Source organism: Phyllobates terribilis, unplaced genomic scaffold (genome assembly GCF_046119375.1).
Source record: "Phyllobates terribilis strain yellow unplaced genomic scaffold, ASM4611937v1 Scaffold_2__4_contigs__length_985480577, whole genome shotgun sequence".
NCBI lineage: Eukaryota > Metazoa > Chordata > Amphibia > Anura > Dendrobatidae > Phyllobates > Phyllobates terribilis.
Window position 1 is genome coordinate 220,764,192 of NW_027362762.1, and position 23,370 is coordinate 220,787,561.

Consider the following 23,370-nt stretch of genomic DNA (forward strand, 5'->3'; position numbering starts at 1 on the left):
CCGGAATCGCTACAAAGGTCTTACCGGGTGGAAGATGAGACATGTCAAACGGAGCCACAGTCATTACTTTGGAGGGGTCGATGATATGTAGAGGCTCCTCCTCTTGGTCGGAAGACAGGAATGAGCGGGAAAGAGCGTCAGCTTTAATGTTCTTGTCCACCGGGCGGTAATGCAGAGTGAAGCAGAATCGGGCAAAGAATAGAGATCTGATGCGGATTTAATCTTTGGGCGTTCTGCAAATAAGCCAGGTTTTTGTGGTCAGTGTAGATGACCACCTGGTGCAGAGCCCCCTCCAGCAAGTAGCGCCACTCCAGCGCTAATTTGAAGGCCAGCAGCTCACGATCTCATATGGAGTAGTTGCGCTCGGACGAGAAGAGTTTGGAGAAGAAGCCGCAGGTAACCATTCTCCTGGACAAGGAATTCTGGGTGAGCACCGCTCCTGCTCCGGAGGAGGAAGCATCAACCTCCAGGAAGAACTGCCTGTTGCAATCCGGACGGTGTAGCACAGGAGCAGAGGAGAAGGCTTGTTTTAGGGAGACGAAGGCCTCCTCCGCTTCGGAGGTCCATTCCCTGGGATTTGCTCCTTTATGGGTGAGCGCGGAGATGGGAGCAGTCCGGGAGGAGAAATGAGGAATGAAGAGGTGGTAGTAATTTGCGAAGCCCAGGAATCGCCTTCAACCCCTCCGGTCGGGGCCACTTTAAGACGGCAGCGACCTTCTCAGGATCCATCCGCAGACCAGTCTCAGAGATAATATAGCCCAGGAACGGTAAAGAGGTCTGCTCAAAGAGGCATTTCTCGAACTTAGCGTATAGGCGATTCTGCCGGAGCCTTAGCAAAACCTGACGAACATCCCTCCGGTGTGAGGGTAGATCCGGAGAGACCAAGATATCGTCCAGGTACACCACCATGAAAGAACACAATAGATCACGGAAGATGTCGTTAACCAGCTCCTGGAAGATGGCTGGAGCATTACACAGACCAAGGGGCATTACACGGTATTCGTAGTGACCGTCCTGGGTGTTGAATGCCGTCTTCCACTCATCTCCCTGGCGGATCCGGACCAAATTGTACGCCCCACGAAGATCGAGCTTGGTGAAGATCTTCACGCCTTTGAGGCGGTCGAACAGCTCCGAGATGAGGCAGGGGGTACTTATTTTTGATGGTAATCTGGTTAAGACCCCTGTAATCGATACAGGACGTAAAGAGCCGTCTTTCTTCTTGACGAAGAAGAATCCTGCTCCAGCTGGAGAGGTGGATTTCTGGATAAATCCCTTAGCAAGATTCTCCTCTATATACTCAGACATGGCCCGGGTCTCAGCCAGCGACAAGGGGTAGATACGCCCGCGGGGAGGAGAAGCACCAGGTACCAGATCAATGGGGCAATCATACGGCCTATGAGGTGGTAGTGTCTCAGCTTCCTTCTTGTCGAAGACGTCCGCATAGGACCAGTAGGGTGCCGGCAGACCAGGTAGATTAGCCGGAGTAGACTGGGGTCAAGCAGGACGAACCGGAACCAGACAAGACTCATGGCATTCCTGACCCCAACGGAGCACTTCACCAGATCTCCAATTCAGGATGGGCTCATGTCTTTGTAACCAGGGTAGACCAAGCAAGAGGGGGTGAGAGAGACTGGACAGCACATGAAAGGAGATCTTCTCCGAGTTCATCATTCCCACCTGAAAGGTTACAGGCTCTGTGACGAGCAAGATGGTCTCCGGAAGAAGCCTCCCATCCATAGAGGCAACCGCCAACGGTTCAGCCAGAGGTACAGTAGGAATCTGATACCGCTCCACAACAGCCTGTTGAATGAGATTCCCAGCGGTTCCGGAATCCAGATGGGCAATCTCGAAGAAGCGGATCCCACCACTGGAAATAGAAACAGATAGAGACTAGCAGGACTGTGGAGTCGGTAAGCCACAGTTCCGACTCCTGGATTTTATCAGGTTCCGACTCAGACTCCTTCATAAATGGCCAATTCTTAACAATAAATTTACTGTTGTAAAATATTAACATCGTGCTTATTCCGTTTCTCACCATCATATAAGTAATCAGACCACTTAGAGCAAAAACTATATTTATTAGAATATAGCAAATAACTTTTATAAACTTTTCTAAACTCTTGTAAGTAAATATGCAATAAACACTGTTATGCAGTTAAGAAGAAATCTATAAATTTGTCCTCAGAAAAAGTATTGCCTCTGTCAGATCCTCCTTCATGGATGCCCTCAAATCTGATGTAATTATTTTGAGAGCAGAGAACAACCTCTCTACACTAACTTGGGTTGGTGGCAAAGCAGTAACCACTTGGGCAACATCTCTGACAATGTCAGGATACAGAGGAATCGCTTGTTGCACTGTTATTTTTGATGAACGGTCAAATTTCTCAATTTCTTTTAGTGCACATGAAAAATTCTGCTGAAATGTACTGGCTGTGTTCTTTGATGGGGATGACTCTTCTTCTATGCGGGAACGCTTTGCACGGTCCTTGTGATCCAAATATTTTTCTAAATTAAATTCTTCATCAGTTGATGATGAGGGTGAAGATGTGGCAGGACGACCAAATTCTTCTTGTTCCTCCTGACTGTTCTGCAACCCTTTCATCCTTACTGCTATTTCAAACAGAGCTTCTTTTCCTTTAGTTAGCTGTTGATCATCTAGAAGAATCCGATGCATTGGGTCTACATAAACAGCTGCCAAAAGAATGTTATTTTGTAATAGTAGCTCCTCTCTCATTGATGTAGCAATGCCACTTGCAATTAACCCTCCTCTTTGGGACAGACGAAACATCAGGTTCTTCCACTCCTTTAAGAAAATACCCGGAGTTAAGTCCTCTGCTTGTAATTTTTTAGTCACTGTAAATGGGTGCTCTAGCAATTTTTCCAGCTCAGTCACCTGATTCCACTGACTTTCATTTAGCGTCAGTTGAGGGTTAGCCATGTCTACAAGAAAGGTTTTCAGTTCAACCAAGCGCTGAATCATTAAATAAGTACTGCCCCATCGTGTGGCTTGATCAATAATTGCCCCTTTTCCAGCACGTCTCTTCAAAATTGAGTCAACTTTAGGGGTTCTGGCAACAGTAGCCAATTTTCTCACCTTTTAATCAGTGCAGCAGCATGTCCTTCTTGCAGACTGTCTCTTATAGCCAGCTGTAGCGTATGCACAACACAGTGCATGTGATGAATGAAAGAACGTATTGACACAGTTTCAACAAGATCATCTAAACTATCATGTTGCTGTTCATCTGAAGCAACTTCAGTTTGCTCCTCAGTTACAATACTGTGTTCCTCTATTTCAAACATTTGTGTCTGTGGACCCAGAATGTTCTTCTAGCTGCTGGTCACCATCATTACTCTCATTCATTAGCTTAATAGTACTTATCATATTTGAAGCATTGTCAGTTACGACAGAAAGAACTTGCTCTTTTTTAAGTTCATAGTCTTGCAGAACCTTTTCCACCAAGACCTGGAGAAACTCACTGGTGTGATGAGCTTTGGTGTCTTTTACTGCCAATGTCTTGGTAACTATTTCATTTTTGTCACAAACAAATCGGACATTGATGGCCAAATAGTTCACTCTGTGACGTGTGCAGGCATCCATTTTAAGAAACAGAAAGCGTCACTTGAGAGTTTTTTTAAGTTCTTCCTTTTGTTTAAAAGCTTCTTCGATTACTAATTTTCTAATACTCTCTCTCTCCAGAGAAACACCAAGCTTGCGGGCCATTTCCCCATTCAGACACATAAAAGCTGGTCGTGAAAATAATGGAATAGGCACACTATCCTTTACAACAAGCTCTATGATCTGTTTTTTAAATGTTTTACTGTCATTGTCACAGTAACTTTGTCACTGACAAAATATCTTGCAACTGATGGCTGCAAAGTACTCTGCTCCTTTGTTTGGCTGGAAGAGCTGGGCACTGGTTCATTGGTTTGGATGCAGTCTTTCTCAACCACTGCTTTCAGTACTTCTGGATGAAAGCGCTGTAAATGTCTCTTTAGATTAGAAGCTCTGGTAGGAGCAATTTTATCTTTGCCTGAATATGCACTGATCTTGGCTTCACAGCATTTGTTTTCGTCTGGATCATTTGTCATACACTGACAGACATAATGTTTTCCATCTTGAGTGATGGTGAAATGTTCAAATACAGCTGATTTAATGTGACGCTTCTTTGACATTCTCAGGTTTTTAATTCTGCATTCACAATCCAAATGGCAATTGTTTTTCCTAAAAACAATTGTACAAAATTATTGCCAGGTCATACAACTGATATAGTGGTCAGTAATACTGTTATGCCTCATGTACTCACAGTTAACTGATGCAAAGTTTGTTGAAAGGATAATACTTCTTACAGTCTTCCTCTTCTGAGTAGCCGCTGTGAGATGCTTGGAAGACGCACACCTAGTAAACATCTAGTCTAGAGGAGGAGCTTTACTACTAAGAATTTGCAACACATTTTCACTTTCAGTTTCATGCATTGTAAGTAGCGTGGTTGGGGCAGCATGAGGTTAACCAAGTGTAAGATTAGATAAGGGCAGTGGAGAACAGTGACACACAAGAAGTAAGAAATGTCTCTATCTCCAGCAGAACTGCTTATCACTGTTGTTCATAGTTTGATAGAACATATATATTTGAGTAACATTTATAAAATTCATATGAAAGTTCAATTCTGAAATATTAATACATTTTTTTTTAAAGCTGGAGTCGGAGTTGGTACATTTCTACTGACTCCGACCAAAACTAACTCTGACTCCACGACTCTGACTCCACAGCCCTGGAGACAAGGACCGAGAGGATTTACTCTTGCCTAGGACAACCTCTCCGAGCGGTCCTAGACACTGGAATTTCCCAGCTTTACCGGGCAGGAACGGATCTGATGCTCTTTACTGCCACAGTAGAAGCAACTCCCCTCGGCTCGGCGCGTCTCCTGGCGAGACTTGACCATCTTGGTTTGGTCAGTTTGCATGGGCTCAGGCGAACATGTCCGGAGAATTGCTGGTTGAGAGGCAGGCTTTTGAAATACAGGAGTGAGACGCGGAAATCTTCTCTCCCGGGTAGGGTCATTGGCACGTTCCAGAAAACTGATGTCAATCCGGGTAGCTAATGACACCGGTCATCCAGGGTGGAAGGGATGTCACGACCGGCTAGCTCATCCTTGATCTGACCGGAAAGACCCTCTCAGAAGGTGGACACCAGGGCCTCGTTGTTCCAGGCAAGCTCAGATGCGAGATGGCATACTGGCCCACGGAGAGACTCCCTTGACGGAGAAGTGAGGCAGTAGAAGATTTTCGTCCGGGCTCATCGAAGACCTTCCGGAAGGCAGCGAGGAAAGCCAGAAGATCGGATACCAGGGGATCCCCTCTTTCCCACATAGGGTTTAACCATGCCAATGCCTCCTCGGTGAGGTGAGACATGATGAACGCCACCTTGGCCTGGTCGGAGGGGAACTGATGTGCCAGGAGTTCAGAGTGCAGCATTTAGGAAGCCCCGACATAAGACGGGGTCACCACCAAAACGTGGAGGCGCAGAGAGCCGGGTGCCATAGCGCCAGCAGGTTGAGGTGCCGCTCGGCTACAGACGGACACATACAGGGTGGACAGCGTGTCCAGGCGAGAGTTGACAGACCGCAGATTGGACAGGATAGTCTCCTGTTGGGATCTCTGACGTGAGACCTCCTGGTACAGGTCAGAGAGTGAAGGAACCTGGGGGCCACCGGGTTCCATAACCTGTGCAAACTGTTACGGGTCCGGGTGGTGGAACCTCTGTGCTTCGGTGCAAGGAGGGACCAGAGAGGCGTGACTAAGTGCCTTCTCGGCCTGAACAAGGTCGCACGGCGGCTCAATCGACTTTTTGAACCAGGGAGGGACCGAGCAGGTGGACCAGATGCCACTCTGGGACCGACCTTGTGTGAGAGCAGGTGACTCCCACAGGTCAGTTGGGAGGAACTGACCGGTACAGCGGATGAGCACGGCAGGAAGGCAGACGAATGGTCCGGGTAGATAAGTAGGCTGGTTCGGCAGATAGCCAGACGGGTGCTCCGGGTAGGCAGGCTGGCGGGCACAACAGGTAACTGCCAGGTGCTTCCAGGTATGCAGGTTGGCGGGCAGGACTGTAGACACAGACTGGCGGACTGGACTGTAGACAGGCAGTGGGACCTGAGGGCTGGAGCAAGTGTTAGCACATGGAACAACAACCTTGCACAGGCACCTCCATTTTGGAGGAGGTGCCTTATATAGGGGCAGTCCTCCGACCATTGGCCGGGGACTCTATAGGACGGCGCGCGCGGCCCCTTTAAGAGGGAGGGAGCGCGCGCGCCTTAAGCACAGAGCCCGGGATGCTGCGAGCGGTGCGCGCCACAGCAGCAGCAGGCGATTGTTTGGACGCCAGACCTGGACCGCGGGGGTGAGGGGAATGGCGTCTCTGCCCGGCAGGAGGCAGAGGCGCCGATGCTACATAGAATGACACTACCTATTTTATTTTTATTTATTGGAATCTGAAAAATAACTAAATTCTGCAATTTTTTAGAGGTTTTGTTTATCAGGACTCTCGTTGTCCGGTAACAATGACCTGGCCGTGGGATTCTTTAAGGGGCCTCTCAGTTTTAGAAAACCCTGTTCCCTGGGTGTATATGGGAATGTGGCCGGTTTCCTGTTATACAGAAATGTGCCTGATTTTATTGTTCAATTAAAACCTTTCTTGATGCAAAAAAAAAAAAAGGTAACTTTTTTTTTTTTGTTTGTTTTGTCTGACCTGTACAGTAGCCACAAAATGCCAGAATGAAGCGTCTCTCCATCATTGCCTTCTGGAGGGGCTGTGTGTCTGGTCTCCATCCATGGACCCCTAATCCTGTATTGTCAGGACGGTGTAAGCTGCTTTCTGTAAGATCACGCTCCAGCACAAATCCGTCTCCATTTTTAAACCTTTACGGACTTCAGTGGAGCCGATCCTGTTCTCAAGGCTTCGGTGCACTATGGAAAAACACGACATTACAAAATTACCTGCAGACATTGGCCGCAGAACACGGGGAGCTAAGTCAGACATTAAATCATACCTTAAAGGAAGAGGAGCGCAAGACTTTAATACAGCGGCATACTGAGCTGTCCTCGATCAGTGTCCTCCTTCACAAAATACAGGAAGCAGAAAGTGAAGTCAGAGAATTGGAAGCCTTTTCTGCTGGTAAGTTTACATAGACATAAATAGGGTGCAGCATCCATTTATCTTTGTCTTGTATTCTATATAGCACATGGTAAATTTAGTTTCGCTAGGATTTCAGCATTGGGGTAGTACTGGGCCTTTCGTTATAACGTATCAGTACACAGATGTTGTGGAGGTTCATCTACATAAGACAGACACATGGCTCCTAACCGTCCCGGTTTCCACAGGACTGTCCCTTTTTGAGGGCTCAGTCCCGTGTCCCGTCATGGCTCAGCTGTTCTCCCGGCTGTGGAGGGTGGTGGGGCAGGTTGCGGCGGTGGAGCTGCGGGCACAGGTAGTAGCCGGCAGCTGCAGCTACCATGTGTGCCGGCTGCAAAAGAAAATGAATATTCACTCCTCTCCACGCCCATGGGAGTGGAGAGAAGTGAATATTCATTCTCCTTAATAGCGCACACCGGCGGATTGCTGCCGCCGGCTTCCTGCTGTGGCTCTGCTATCTTGTGTGCCCGCTATTAGAGAGAATCTTCTCCACTCCCATGGAGAAGAGTGAATATTCGTTCTCTTTAGTAGCGGGCACAGAGGATCGCGGAGCTGCAGCAGGAGCGCGACCGCTGCTGTGTGCGCTATTAAGGAGAACTATTCACTCCTCTCCACGCCCATAGTCCCGGCATGGAGAGGAGTGAATATCCCTGCAGCTCACCTCGGCATCTGAGGGTTCATGGCAGTGACGTCATGCGCTTATCAGATGCTGGCATGAGCTGCTAGCAGACAGGACGCAGCGCTAGAGCAGAGGGGAGGAAGGAAGGTCAGTAGAATTGTTTATTTTTTTCATGTGTGCAGTGATGGGGGGGCCATGCATTCCAGGATTGGAGGGGCTGTGCATACCGGGACTAGGTATGAGGGGGCTGTGCATACCAGGACTGGGTCTGAGGGGGCCGTCTGCTGAATGCCCCTCATTACCAGCGCTCCTCTGACAACTCCTCCTGCCAGGGGAGAAAGAAATGGTAAATGGGTGTGGACTGGTGTGTTCATTTTCACATTTTGTGACAGCCCAGAGCTCGCCACAGCCTCGCACTGCCGAACACCCCCTCCTCCCAGCCCGGGACTCACAGCATCACCCCACTCCTGCCGCTGCTGCCAGCTTTCTGCAGCCGCGACTCTGCCTCCTGGGACACTGCTCCACCGCAGCCACGCCCCAGTAAGCTACATTTGGATTAGAAGACGCAGCCCCATTTCCGAAATTCGAAAAATACGCCATATAGCAAACACCTCCTGACTGATTCCCTTTAATGAGATAACCTCTTTAAGTACTATTAAAAGGACCGACTATCCTTCCACAAAGTATTATGCTTCATACCTGGCAGCCGTCCTGCTGTCTGTCTTTGTAGGGCAGGGGTGTCACGCTCATTTTCACGGAGGGCCCCATCAGCATTATGGTTGCCTTCAAAGGGCTGCTTGTAAGTGTAAGGGCTCATTCCGACATCCTTGAAATATTGTCTGAGTATGGACTGCAGTGCACAGATTGGCCACGGGTCTCCCAAGTGTTATAGGTTCATATATTTCTATGAGGCTGTCACGCTTGGGAGACCCACAGCCAGTCTGTGAATTGTGGTCTCTGCTCAGGCTGTGTTGCATAATTGTCTACATGAGCGCTAAGAATGTATAAGTGTAACTGCTCTTTACCATATTGTTAAATAATTGACACCATATCACACACCATCCACATCCATTCATCATGTTCTGAAAATATCAACAAACCCTAAACAAAATGTAAGCACAACCATTCAAATGTATGGGTAAATGTAAAAGCTAGATTTCTTGGCAGAAAACCTTTTATTATATTTTTAACTGTTTTTTTTTCACTGATGCCTCGTTTTTAGATGGAGCTTTTATGAACATATTCTGCCTTTTAATGCTTGGACATTTTGTTGTTTTTCATGGAGGATAAATTTAGCATACTTGGTTCCGTGTTTGGTGTCAAAATGCTGACGTATATTGTGCTCCTTTACCACCGACACTGCTTCATAACACTAAAGACATACAGGCTTTTCTTCTTGAAGCACAAACATGTATTCACTTTCCCATCTTTCATTACATTGTCTTCCATCTGCGTCAATTTTTCACTTATTGGACATGTTGGTATTATTTGAGTATAGCAGTCAGCAGTGTCCTTGGGTAGTAAGGCTAAAGCCCCCGTCTCACGTAGCGAGATCGCTGGCGAGATCGCTGCTGTGTCACGGTTTTGGTGACGCAACAGCGACCTCACCAGCGATGTCGCTATGTGTGACACTTTGCAGCGATCAGGCCCCTGCTGTGAGGTCGCTGATCGCTGCAAAGTGTCCTGGACCATTTTTTGGTCGTTGCCCTCCCGCTGGTCAGCACACATCGCTATGTGTGACCAGCGGGAGCAGCGATCAGGCTGGTAACCATGATAAACATCGGGTTACTAGGGGCACACGCGCACTTAGTAACCCGCTGTTTATCATGGTTACGAGCCTGCTAAAGTGAGCGGTAACCTCCCGGTCACCGTAGCAGAGTGGTAACCATAATAAACAACGGGTTACTAGGTGCGTGTGTGCCCCTAGTAACCCGATGTTTACCATAGTTACCAGCCTGCTCCTGCTTCAGCAGGCTGGTAACCAGGAGCAGGACATCGTGGAAAGATTCTTTCCACGATGTCGCTGCTCCCCTGATCGTTGGTGAGCCTGCCTGTTTGACAGCTCACCAGCGACCACATAGCGACGCAGCAACGATCCCTGACAGGTCGTATCGTTGTCGGGATCGTTGCAGCGTCGCTAAGTGTGATGGGGCATTAAGAGTGCTGTGCCAGACCTCAGAGTCCAAGGTAGACTGCTCCATAAATGCGTTCACCATTTGTACAGGCTGACTGTGTCCACGGCGTGCCCTGTTCACTCACAAAGATGGCACCTACTTCCTCCCCCTCTATTGGCTGCATTTGCTCAGCTCCCTGTGCCGGCTCTGCCCCCCCCTGCTCAGCACTGTCTGTATCCACATAGAATTCAGCCAGTACTTAGTAGACGTGGTGGCGCCAGCACAGGGGGCGGCTGCCATCTTAGATTTTGATCTCCGGCGCACACTTCAACACTGCTCCGACCAGCTCTCCACTTTCCCCGCACAGACAGCTGGTCAGAGCAGTGATGAAGTGCGTTCTGACCTCGGACACCACATAGAATGACTTGGTGGGCCAGATTCGGTCCGCAGGCCTTGAGTTTCACACCTATGCTAGGGGAAGTGTCTGTCTCCCAAAGAGGAAGCAATTATATAATCTTCTTGGTGTCAGTGTCTTGGTGCAGTTAGCTTTTCTTAATTATTCCTACATCTCAATACAACAATATCCTTTTTTGTTACAGACCTAAACTCCAGGGAGGAGGAAGAATTACTGCAGGAAGAAAAGGATTCCATGATCCGAAACGTTAATAATTTGCAGGAAGAGGTTCGGAAAAGTCTTAACTAATTTCTGAACAACTATTGAAGGAGTTTTCCAGGACGTAAGGGGGGGGGGGGTATTTTATCAATGCTTTTAGCTTATAAAACCAATCAAATTGCCAGTTAGCAGACATAAACTCATGCTGAAATGTATTTTTTATGCTAGAGATAGAATTACTGAGATAACAACGAACTTTAAGTCTCATACAGTTAAGCATACAATCAGTAATTGTGCTATCCTTGTGATCAAAAACTTACAGTTTGAACCAGAAGTTTACATACAGTATATAAAAAGACACATATGCATGTTTTTCTCAATATCTGACATGAAATCAGAATGAACCTTTCCTGTTTTAGGTCAATTAGGATTACCATCATTTTTAATATTTGCCAAATGCCAGAATAATGAGAGAGAGAGAATGTTTTAAGGCTTTTTTATTTTTATGTCCTCTACTGGGAGAGGGGAATAAACTGTAGCCAAAATCACCTGACAGCAGCTTATCTGCTTGCAGAAGAGAAGGGTCGCACATTAGATGGTCGGCCGATCCTTCCGATATTGGTGGGTTTGGCACAATACAGCTCAATGTATAGTAGCTGAGTGCTGTACTTGGCCTTCTCATGTATGACCATGAATCCAATCAAACAAGGGGCACGGGACCATCATGATTTTAGTCCACACCATACAGTCTCGGATACAATTTATGTGGGTTGCGGAAAGGGCTGAATGGACGATTTTTCTACTTTATGCCACCATGCTGGGATATTTTTGCAGCCTTCTATCGGACAACAAAGCCTTGTAATGTTTGATTTTTTTTTTTCATTTTTTTTTATTTCAGTTAGCAACTATATGTACCCTTAATTTTAAGTGCCGAAAGAAACGCAAGTAATTTTTTACATATATATTCAATCTAGACCTAAAGAAGCACTCCTCCCATCAAAGTTTTTATCCTATTAAAATATTGTAATCATCATATTATATAGCACTGTGTACTTACAATTGCTCATTTTCCCTTTCTACCCATTTCTTCTCTTTTCTCTGCTCTATGTAGAAACAAGAAGTCTCTTGTCCCTGCATTTATCATTCCCCTTCAACTCCCGTCAGGGACTTTTGCAGTGACTCATGACTCGTATAGGGAAAATTTGACCTCCCATTTCTACATAGAGCTTAGAAGGATTCAGCTAGTCAGTTTTTAATCACGTGATGTCATAGACCTGATATAAAACCAGAAGAATTAGCTGTGTAGAACGGCAAAATGAGCAATTGTAAGTACACAGTGCTATATAATATGATTGTAATACATTAAGATAAAAACTTTGATGGGAGGAGTGCTTCTTTAAATAACTAATATCTAGCATGTATTAATGGGAGAAGCCTGTGTACATAAGAAAATTCAGTGAGCAAGCTGTAAACTGCATTTCAGGTTAATCATTAACATATAAAAATGTTATTTTCTTGACAAATCTGTTAAAAAAAAAAAAAAAAAAGTTTTTTTTCCTTTTTAGTTGCTACATTTTCTTGTACCTCAGGAAAAATACGACATGAATGATGCTGTTTTAGAGGTGGTGTCTGGAAGAACTACCGGAGGTCAGCCCCATTATTTTATTTAAAGGGATGCAACATGTTCACTGTAGCAAGTTATACAGTATGTCCATAGTTATAGAAACCTAATCAGTCTTTAAAAACAAGCAAAAAAAATCACACAACTTCTATAAATGTGTGCATTTATTCTTTACTCTCCACTCACAGACCCCATTTCTGCTTAATTCATCCCTTCTTTTATAGCTTTTATTTTGATTTTGGCTAACAATAGCCAGATGATTGTGAAGGTGGAAATAATAGCAAAAAGAGAAGGAAAGTTTCTCAGCGCTTAAAGGGGTTGTCCAGGGTTTTGATATTGATGGACTCTCGTCAGAATAGGTAACCAATATTGGGTCGATCCGGCATCCTCAATCAGCTGTGAGTTGGACTTCAATAGGAGCTGATCTGCAGTACCCAAAAACGGCCACTACGCAGTGTACTATATGCTATTCCAGCTCATACACAGGACCTGAATACCTGCGAACAGCTGATCCTGGGAGTTCTGGATGTCGGATTCTCGCCAGTCTCACATTGACTTATGCAGAGGTGAGGCTATCAATAACAAAGTCCTTGACTACCCCTTTAAGTATGAAAATCTACAGTATTTAGCTTGTCACACCCATATAATTGGTGATTTCATTTATTCATTGATGATAAAGAAGTTTAGGAATCATTACCTTTGAATCTTAAGGTCCGCATTAAAATTTGACTAAAGTTGGGAGAACCCATTGATATCGGCAAGATCAGCAGACAGTCTAATGTGTATGGGGGCCTCCTGACTTTGACAAATGATGTCAAGGAAGAGAAGGATCTGGATGTTGGAATTTCAATGTCCTATCCTTTTCTTCTCCAGGAGATAAGTCTCTATCGGAGAGAACCCGAGAACGCTCGGACAAGTGTTCCTGTGTATGTCAGAGTCAGGAGAGATCATAGACCACTATCTAATGTGCATGGGGGCCTCTACACAATATTCCACTTATAAACGTACGTTTCTTTTCAGGTGATATTTGTCAACAATTTACTGCTGAAGTGTTTGACATGTACAGAAATTATGCTCATTACAAGGCGTGGTCATTTGAGATTCTGAACTATACAACAAATGACAATGGTAATGTATTTGTTGTGTTATTTTGTACTTTTTATGACTAGGTGGTTGTCCATCTAATCTTTAGAAAATGGTGGAGTCGCATATGTCGTTTTTTGAAAACCTATGAAACAACGACTGATTCTTCCTCTCCTGTCTTTTGCTTAAAATATAAACTGCATCAAAAAGTTAGAATGGATCAGACTGGGCGATCACTGATCGCTTCAGTACAGTAATCCTGGATGCATATCACTACATAGTAGTGACTTGGCATTCTGGCTTATAGGGAAATCACCTTTTGTTCTTTGTACTTTTTGGACATCTGAAAAATAAAAAGGGTTTATCTAAAGCTGGACATACACTTGAAATAACATCCAAGTGTGCACGTTTGTGTAGGGAGAGAAACTACTACCAAATCCTTAGTCCCTTGATATCTCGTGATAGCTGGAGTTTGGAGGCACCATATACAGTAAGTTTACAGCCCATCTCTATGAAATATGTAAGCTGGGTCAGTTTTTATCCCCCCATATGTCCTCCAGTATTAGAGCTCATCTGTATACTCGGACTGATTATGTCTTATTGTGTAGATGCTAATGATTGTAATATATGTTTTGGGGGTTTTATGTTTCTTTCCTAATACATACTATCCACATTGCAGGCGGGTTACACCATGCGGCTGCTCGCATTATAGGTGAGGGTGCATACAAGCGCTTAAAATATGAAGGTGGGATTCATAGGGTTCAGCGGATTCCTGAAGTGGGCTTGTCCTCCAGGATGCAGAGGATTCACACGGGAACCATGAGTGTAATCGTTCTTCCACAGCCTGATGAGGTAATACAAGTGGCAGGACTAGTCTTTCTTTTTTTATATGATAATCCTACAGTTAAAGTAGTTTTTAATACATTTTTTTTTCTTTGCAGGTAGATATTAAAATTGACCCCAAAGAATTGAGAATCGATACTTTCAGAGCCAAAGGGGCTGGAGGACAGCATGTCAACACCACGGACAGCGCAGTGAGGGTCGTTCATATTCCTACAGGTGCAGCCATCTGATCTAACCCATGAAAGTCGGTGCAGACCCTGCTCCTAGAGGCGCAGCCAATTTATTTATTTAGCATTTTCACTTTTCCCTCCTTTTCTTCCAATAACTTTTTTTTTTTAAATATCCGTCATAGTCGTATTAGGACTTATTTGGGGGATGAGTTGTAGTTTTGAAAGATGCCATTCACTTTATAATATAATGTCCTGTGAAATGGTGAAAAAACCCCGCAATGCTGCCATTGTTCTCTTGGGTTTTGTTTTTATGGCGTTCATTGGGTTGTAAAAATGATCTCCTTACACGATTCTCCAGGTCAGTACAATTATGGTGATATCAAACTTGTATATTAACTTTTTTCAATTTTATATGCTCAAAGATCGGACTTGTACAAAATATGCTTATTATTTTGACCTAGAGGAGAGTAGGGGATTTAAATTTAAGGTTTTGTTTTTTTGGGGGTTTTTTTACATTACACTTTATTATTTAGTCCACGTGCAGGTATTGAACTTATCATCTTTTCATTGCTTGTACATTATACTGCAGTACTTCAGTATTGCATTATATAGTACAAATCTTCTATGGTCTTCTATGAAACCCAGCCTGTGACTTGACTTCACAGATATACTAAGATGGTTGGCGAAGGTTACTAGCTGCCATAGCAGCCCATCAGCACCCTGTGATCGTAGGGATACTGATGGGCATCTAAATAAATGTGACTTAAATGCCTTTTTTGTCTTTGATTGACAGTACTATTTTAGGGGTCCACAGCAGCAAAAGTAGCTGGCTCTGACTGCTGCTGTTAGAGGCAGGTGCCAGCTGTATAACACACACCGCAACCCGCACCATGATTTATTTTATTTATTATGCTTACTTATATAGCGCCATCTTATTTCACAGCACATTGCTTGAAGGATATATACGTCATGGAGTGTTAAGGGTTTCCAAAATTTTTTTGTGGTTTTATGGCAGGGTATTGTGTGCATTTTTCATAGTATATATGTACAGTACAGAATTATAATCACACATGTAAGTCATTGTTAGTTTCCTAACTGTAAGTGAAATCTGTATTTTGTATGCAACACCTTCTCATATACAGCACCATGGAATCATTGGTGCTATATAAATAATAATACTCCTAACATGACAGCCAGTGCTGTAAACACTGTAAGCCAGTGATTGGCTGCAGCAGGCATCTAAATGTACAGCATGTCATCACTTAGGGACTACCTGAGCAATGGTGCTGTGGTATCGGGGAATTTAACAAGTTTTTAATATTGTTTCTTTTTTGCGTTTTCTAACATGTTTGCAGTTACTGTAATTTTTAACGTTTCGGGCATCGCCTTCGAGCCATTCACAGCTATTGTACTTTGTATTCTAGGAATAACAGTGGAGTGCCAGCAAGAGCGCTCTCAAATTCAGAACAAAGATAGAGCCATGAAGATGCTGCGAGCGAAATTACATGAAAATAATGTAAAGGACGAAGTGTCCCAGAGACAAAGTTCCAGGAAATTGCAGGTATGGAGCTAGTCACAGTTAGGGGGTGACATATCCACCAGACTTTGCCTACTGCCCTAGAATTTTTCAACCCTCCCGACTTGACATCACATGTGCTGGTGTATGGAGCAGGCTAAATACTACAGGTGACAGATGTGTTAATTCGCCCATCACCACCCCATATGACAGTCAGTGTGCCAATGGTATTGTCATAGCACCTGGGAGTCTACTTAAGGCCACCATGTTTGTACTTCTTTGAAGCATTGTCTGAGGTTGACCTTCATAGATCTTTAATTTGACAATAGACTAAAGAATTGCACTGTACAGTTAAAGCGATCATAGGTTCAAATCATCTAGGGAGAATAAAAAGTTGTAAAAAGAAACTTACAAAAATCAGTAAAAGAGATAACGATTAATATCATCTTCCGTTTCTTTCTAAAAATTTAAAAAAAAAAAGTTCAGAAAAGCAAATCTAATGAATAGAATAAAAAGCAATCAAGAAGTCTGCATTGTGCCTGTTCATGTTATCCCTTTATGAATAATTTAACAACTAGGCGTTACCCTCTCAGTCCAATTGAGTTGTCAGTTTAGTCACACATTTCCATGGAATAACTGCACAACACAGCATTTTAAGAAATACGCTCCACAATGCAAATGAGAACAGAGCTTTACTTGTGATTAAACAGTACAGTAAGTGGTATTTGCTCTTACAGAATGCGGCACTACTGCAGATCATAATATTCCATACATACCCCAAATCTCCCCCAATGTGTATGTTCACATGTTCTGTGTTTGCTGTGGAAACCATCTGCGGCAACTCAACAAGTATCAGCGGATCCACATATCATGTGGATACCAAACCCTACTGCCACTTCTAGCACTATTTGCATTCCAGTATTGATTTTCCACCCAGACACCCTTCTATAAAAGCCGTAGTAATTCCGGTACATGTGGACAAGGTATGTTCAGGTGCTGCAGATTTTCTATGTGGATACTGCACTGAAAATCTCCAACAAATTACATTGCAATACAAATGAATGGGACTTTAGAAAGCTCAGACATAATTGTGAAAATGTGCATATATTTCAGATTCACCATGAGTTTTACCTTCTAAAATTTTAAATCTAGCTATCTTTGAACATGCCATTTTCATACCTTGCACAAGAACAAGTTGAGCATTTACAGACAGTCGTGACAATTTCTAATGTTACCACCTTACGTCCTGTGCAGGTTGGAGCAAGAGATCAGTCTGACCGGATTCGCACTTACAACTTTACTCAGGACAGACTAACAGACCACCGGATATCATATGAGATTCGTAACTTAAGGGTATATACTATATTTTTTTTTCTGCTGCTTGAGAATGTACATGATTATGTTGTTGTGTATAGTAATCTATTCTTTATTATGAGTGGTAACAGGTGTCCCCTACAAACAAGACCTACCAAAATTGACAATTGAGGCTTACCATAAACATATATGTATACATTACATATCCGAAAAAAATTTGAACTACCCTGATCCGTTCACCAGATTGGTCCACCATGGCAGCCAAACGAGGGCAGTGTTCACTACAATCCTCTGCCCTACATCCTGTGCACTTCTGCCGCTTACTATGTCCTCAAGAAGTCAGTGTGTTTCTCTGAAGTCATGAGAGCCTAACCGAGGCGTCCAGGATACCAGCAGAGGATTGCCTACTCCGAAGCAAACAATGCCCTGGTCTGATTGCCATGGTTGACAGAACTTTGATGCCGGACGAGGGTAGGTAAATGTTTTTTTTTTGCTTTTCTGATATAGGCCACACAGGCTGCTTATAGTAGCATGAGCAACATGCAGATTTGCGTTGTCTTGTTGAAAAATCGCTCCTAGGACACTTTGGATAAAATGGTTCCATGATTAATCCTTTCTGTAATGCAACTGAAACTGAGTATCGCATACCAAGCTTTAAGTGCCAAACAGTGTCACGAGAAGGCATTTGCAAGACATTGGGCTACGAGCCAGACATGCAGATACAGGTGTTTCATTGGCCTTACTAAACGTTATTTTAGGCTCTCGGCACACAAAGACGGCAATGTAGGCTGGTATGGAGGCCTATCCTCTTCAGCAATGAGTCCTGCTTTTGTCTTGGATGCAGTGATAGCTGGAGATTGGTCTGGAGACCACGTGGTCAATGTCATGAAGAAGTTTTCACAAGGGAACGTCATCTGGTCCTTCTGTGATTATGGTGTAGAGTAGAATAATATACGGCACTTGGACCTCACCTGTTTTCATTCCAGGTACACTAATGACTCTGCATTAGATTTTTTTTTTTTAAACTCGTTTTATTGAAGAATAACACAATTAACATAACATCAAATAAGCATATCTTAAGACCAGCCATAATAGTTCCAGACATATCAAAAACCATAGTCTTACAGGAGAAATCACAATGTATTTTGTATTTTTTCAATGTAACAAAAACATAAATATATTACTATAATCTTCTTGACTCAATGACCAAAACAGAAAAAAAGTAGAAATAGAATTAATGTTTATAAAATTGTCAATATATCTACCATATTTTAACTAAAGCCCCCGTCTCACATAGCGAGATCGCTGCTGTGTCACGGTTTTGGTGACGCAACAGCGACCTCACCAGCGATGTCGCTATGTGTGACACTTTGCAGCGATCAGGCCCCTGCTGTGAGGTCGCTGATCGCTGCAAAGTGTCCTGGACCTTTTTTTGGTCGTTGCCCTCCCGCTGGTCAGCACACATCGCTGTGTGTGACCAGCGGGAGCAGCGATCAGGCTGGTAACCATGATAAACATCGGGTTACTAGGGGCGCACGCGCACTTAGTAACCCGCTGTTTATCATGGTTACGAGCCTGCTAAAGTGAGCGGTAACCTCCCGCTCACCTAGCAGAGTGGTAACCATGATAAACAGTGGGTTACTAGGTGCGCGTGTGCCCCTAGTAACCCGATGTTTATCATGGTTACCAGCCTGCTCCTGCTTCAGCAGGCTGGTAACCGGAGCAGGACATCGTGGAAATATTCTTTCCACGATGTCGCTGCTCCCCTGATTGTTGGTGAGCCTGCCAGTTTGACAGCTCACCAGCGACCACATAGCGACGCAGCAACGATCCCTGACAGGTCGTATCGTTGTCGGGATCGTTGCAGCGTCGCTAAGTGTGACGGGGCCTTAAATCTTTTATGGAGGCACTAATGGTTTGGGGACGATCCCCCATGTCTGTGCAGCACTGACCCACAGACCCCATATCTTGTCATACTTACAGGACAATTTCTGTTCTTTTAAATAAAGTGCTCAAAAGATAATATTGTGTTTGTAACAGGGTGGATTTGATTTAAATCGAACTGATTTAAATCACGATTTAAATCACGATTTAAATCAGTCAGTAAGGCTTGATTTAAATCAGTGATTTAAATCAAAGTTTCTACCTAAACTAGTTCTTGCTACTTTACTTTAACATGCAAGTAGATGAAGATTTTTAGAATCACTTTTTATATTACTTTTTTCTCCCCAGTTTAATGGGTTAATCATTCATATTTGGACACCACTGTTCTGTTGTACTTAGGAAGGAGAAAAATAATCCTGACCTTAATAACAATTTAAATAGATTTATTCAACTGAAACAATAACAACATTACAGCATAAGTTATTTGCTTAAACAAACATCCATGTTTGTTAACTAATTTGGCTAAACAAAATATATATATATTTTAAGAAACTTAGACTGTCAGCCCAGCCGACACATGAAAAACTTAAATACTACTGTCCCTGCTGTCCTCTGTAGCTCACTCGTCGTCATCTTCATCATCATCTTCTTCTTTGTTCCTATTCATAATCTGGAAAAGAAAAACAAGCTTTCCTGCTTTATTGGGTCCCAACCGATTTCTCAATTTAGAATGAATGAGTCCAAAGGAAGAGAATATTCTTTCAATGCCTGCAGAAGAAGCTACTGCTGTTAAAAGTGAAATCATTACTTGAACAGTCTCTAAATCCAAGCGCTTAAGTGACTTCCAACAGTTTACTGCTGTGACCTTCCTTAAAATATCTTCAGCAAACATATATTTCTTGAATGGTTCCCCCTTAGCTCTGAAGTTTATTATAGTTGGCATTAAAGATGGATGATTGCTGGATACCCATGTCATAGCTAACTCCTCTTCCTCAGCACTTAGGTTTTGACCCTGATATTGGATATTGACAATATTTGCCAAAAAATGAGCTGGAGTCAGTGCTTGTCCCATTCGTTTGTTTACGGCTTGTAATTTAATTCTGTCCATGTGTAGTTCTGTTTTTAAGTGTTCACTCAGTTCCTTCCAAATTTCAACAGCATCCGCAATAAAACAGCTATTTTTCTGTATTTTGTTTAAAGCTTGAGAGATGGGTTTCAGGAAGCTCAGCATATGTTCAACATTTCTCTTAAGCCCAATGTTGAGGATTTTGGCCGTGACAGTGCCATCTATTTTATCTCGATTTTCTTCACAAAGTGTCATCAGAATAGGCCAGTTTTTGATATACTGCTCAAAACAGTCCACCACAGAGTTCCATCTAACATCTTGGAGCGTTAGCTTGGTTCCACCCATCCTTTTCAGAGCTGCTGCAGCAAAATGATTATTACGGAAGTATTTAGCAATTTCAACAACATTAGCCTTTATTTCTGGAACACTTAAGTCTTTGGCTAAGAGGTGCAGCAAATGAGCACTGCAACCATATGTTATTAGCAGCTTTGTATTCCCTCCCTGCTCTTCTAAATTTCTTCTCATCTTGGATACGTTTGCAGCATTGTCAGTGACCAAACTGCGTACTAGACATTTGAATTTTTGTTCACATGTTGTTATAGCTTTTACTGCCACTTCTTGTAAGTATTCTGCTGTGTGTGCATTTCCTGACGTATCCGTTGTTTGTGCAAGGAAGACTTTACCTTCTTCTGTTATACAAGCGCATACAATAGGATCATTGTGGACATTACTCCACCCATCAATACTTAGGTTAACAATTTTACCCTCCAGAGCTGTTGCACATTGCTCCATTTCTCTGTCATACACTTGATCCAGCAGTTTCCCTGCAACATGAGCTCTGCTGGGTGGACTGTATCCTGGTCTCAGTGACTGAACCATATTTATGAAATGTGGGTTCTCAGTCAGACGGAAAGAAGAGTTCGTTGCATAAATAAACTGGGCAATTTTTTCATCAATCAACTCTTTTTCTAATCTGCTAGTTCTTATCACAAACCTATCTATGGTGGTTCCAGGAGGTAAAGGTTTTTTCTTCCTTTTGGGTGATGGTGATATGTGGCTGTGGGTGTCTGATGATGATGCTGCTGCTAATGAAGCACTATCCTGGATGGATAACGCTGAAACTGTAGAACAGGATGATGGTGATCTTGGAGGTGGATAGTTTCCAGAATCCATGAATTCCCCTAAACAAAAAAAGTCAATGCTGTTATTTTATTGTTTATACAATTTCTGCTTATTGTACACAACACATCACTGCCCCTGCCCCAAAAGGAATATTTGTTTTTCTTCATAACTGTACCAAATGACAGTAACATGCAGTAATAATAAGAAATATAATTTTTCTCACACAAGACAGTTCAGTCTTTAGAAATAGGATTCAATAAAAATGTTTACCAACAGATCCTGCCTGTTCAGAAGTGTTTCTTTGGTCATCTTCATCACCGCACTTCTCATGATGTTGCCTCATTCGCGCCACCAGGCCTTGCATCTCTTTGTTGCATCGTTTGCATTTTTGCACGCATGCCTGCCTTACCGATAGGCGAAGGAGCTTCATTAAAATATTCCCAAACTGGGTCTCTTTTACGGCCTGCTACCATTATAAGGAAAGAATGTAATAAACCTCAGATCGTACACACAAACAGATCCAGACTTGTCTGTCTGTGGCTATGCTGCAGTATTGTGCTCAAAGTTTCACTTTTATTTTCTTGTCTGCTTGCCCTTCCTCCTCCTCACACTTAGATTCACATTCTTCTTGTGTTGTGCAGATCTATTCCACCCCAAACAATCAGAAACATATTGTCTAACTTCTTGGACTTGGCACTGAAGGGGTTGATTCTGTATTCATAGGTTTGTAGAACAATAGGATTAAGGTCTTTTTCTCAACTCTGTTCATGTTGTAACATTTTTGCCGTGAAGAAGAGGCTGGGACCTCTGCGGAGTCAAATTCAGTTTTGAGAACTGCGTAAGTAAAGCGAGCGTCTGTGATAATATAGGAGAGAAACTGCCCACTAATCCTACAGAAACCTCTGGAAGAGCATGGCATTGTGAATGTTACACATATACAGCCTTTATTCTACTGAGTTAAACAACTCAGCTTTATCTCATGATGGAAGAACCTTTGGATGGTAAAATATTTTCATCAAAAAGCAGTTTATTGAAAAAAATCCGATTTAAATAAAAAAAATCAGATTTAAATTAAAAAAATCCGATTTTTTTAAAAAAAAACATTGATTTTTATCCACCCTGGTTTGTGAGTTTAATCCACATTGCGCAGCTCGGAGAGACTCTGCATTAGATTTATCTGGTTCTAGAATGAGTAGTAATGCTATTTCTCAACAATGTCCCAGGAGCTACATTTCAACACAATAATGCCAGGTCACACGTTGCTCTTTCTACTGTGAGCAAACTTGTCTCCCATCGAGCACATCTGGGACATCATTGGACTGCAATTTCATAGGGAGCGGCCAGCAGTGGATATTACTGATTTGCATGCCCACGTAGCAGAACATTTTGCAAACAACCATTATTAACCTCATTAACTATTTCTGCTTATGGTCTTCATACTCCAATAGTGAATATATAGATGGTTGTATTTCTCATTCAGGGTTTACTCGCTCAAACAGGTGAGTTTTATCAAGTGTCGAGTGTGTTTGAAAAATGGGTCAAGGTAGCAAATATTGGGCAGAATGGGCTAAATTTATAAAAACTGCACATGTGGTGTAATAAATTTGGCACAAATATCAAGACTGACCGTCACTTCCAAACAGAAAACTGGTGTGTACAGGTGCACACTAAGAATAGCCATCTCCATATATAACTAACAAAGTAGCACTCTGTAGTGCTATAGCATGTAAACAAGAAATATATGAAATTTTAATTGCATTCCTGCTCCAGAAAATAAAAAAAATGAAGATACTTGACACATAATTTGGCAAGTTCATGCATGCCCAGCAACCACAGCAAGGTGATCTTCATTGCTGGGGACCTATCTAATGTGAATACTCACCTAGGCTAAAGCCTACATTTATGGGTAGGTAGGATCCTGCTGTAATTAAAACCACTATGGGCTAATGGGTAGAGTGCTCAAACATCGAGCCTACAGTGGCATGTAAAAGTTTGTGCACCCCTGGTCAAAATTACTGTTTTGGGGGGAAAATGGGGGTGTGTCTTTTAATCCGACTATATCTTACCGGCTGCGATTGAGCGGGGTCCCTGGGCTGCTGCTGCTGCAGGAAGCTTCTGGACGTGGCAGTAGTGGGGCGATGCTGCAGGTCCCAAGCTGTTAGGAGGAGGACCATGTGGGGGCTCCGCCGACATTTTGTGAAAGCTTGGAGTCCCCG

The 23,370-nt window shown here is 43.3% G+C and overlaps 2 protein-coding genes across 7 annotated transcripts in view; one reads left to right on the forward strand and one right to left on the reverse strand.

Moving 5' to 3' along the window:
- The window catches only part of MTRF1 (mitochondrial translation release factor 1), a 33,515-nt gene that overhangs the window by 9,402 nt on the left and 743 nt on the right, over positions 1–23,370 (forward strand). Inside the window, exons 2-9 of one of the 6 annotated variants that reach the window (XM_073663919.1) lie at positions 6,757–7,171; positions 10,522–10,604; positions 12,101–12,182; positions 13,177–13,284; positions 13,919–14,091; positions 14,181–14,298; positions 15,677–15,813; positions 17,023–17,121. In XM_073663919.1, the coding sequence (XP_073520020.1) occupies positions 6,772–7,171; positions 10,522–10,604; positions 12,101–12,182; positions 13,177–13,284; positions 13,919–14,091; positions 14,181–14,298; positions 15,677–15,813; positions 17,023–17,121 (1,200 nt within the window). In that variant the 5' untranslated portion in view covers positions 6,757–6,771. Of the gene's footprint in view, positions 1–6,753; positions 7,172–10,521; positions 10,605–10,636; positions 10,660–12,100; positions 12,183–13,176; positions 13,285–13,918; positions 14,092–14,180; positions 14,299–15,676; positions 15,814–17,022; positions 17,122–23,370 lie in introns of those variants that run through there. The other 5 variants (XM_073663918.1, XM_073663920.1, XM_073663922.1 and 2 more) reach the window with 5 other exon arrangements.
- LOC141204188 (uncharacterized) lies at positions 19,393–22,165 on the reverse strand. Its single transcript, XM_073663917.1, has 2 exons — positions 21,425–22,165; positions 19,393–21,213 (listed from the first exon to the last, which is right to left on the reverse strand). Exons 1-2 carry the CDS (start codon positions 21,582–21,584, stop codon positions 19,586–19,588), a joined length of 1,788 nt encoding a protein of 595 aa, XP_073520018.1. The 5' UTR covers positions 21,585–22,165; the 3' UTR covers positions 19,393–19,585.

Coding starts and splice junctions, on each gene's coding strand:
- LOC141204188 (XM_073663917.1), bottom strand. CDS start 21,584: ATGAAGCTCCTTCGCCTATCGGTAAGGCAGGCATGCGTGCAAAAATGC. Junction 21,214..21,424: donor TGAACAGGCAGGATCTGTTG/GTAAACATTTTT, acceptor TTTTTTGTTTAG/GGGAATTCATGGATTCTGGA.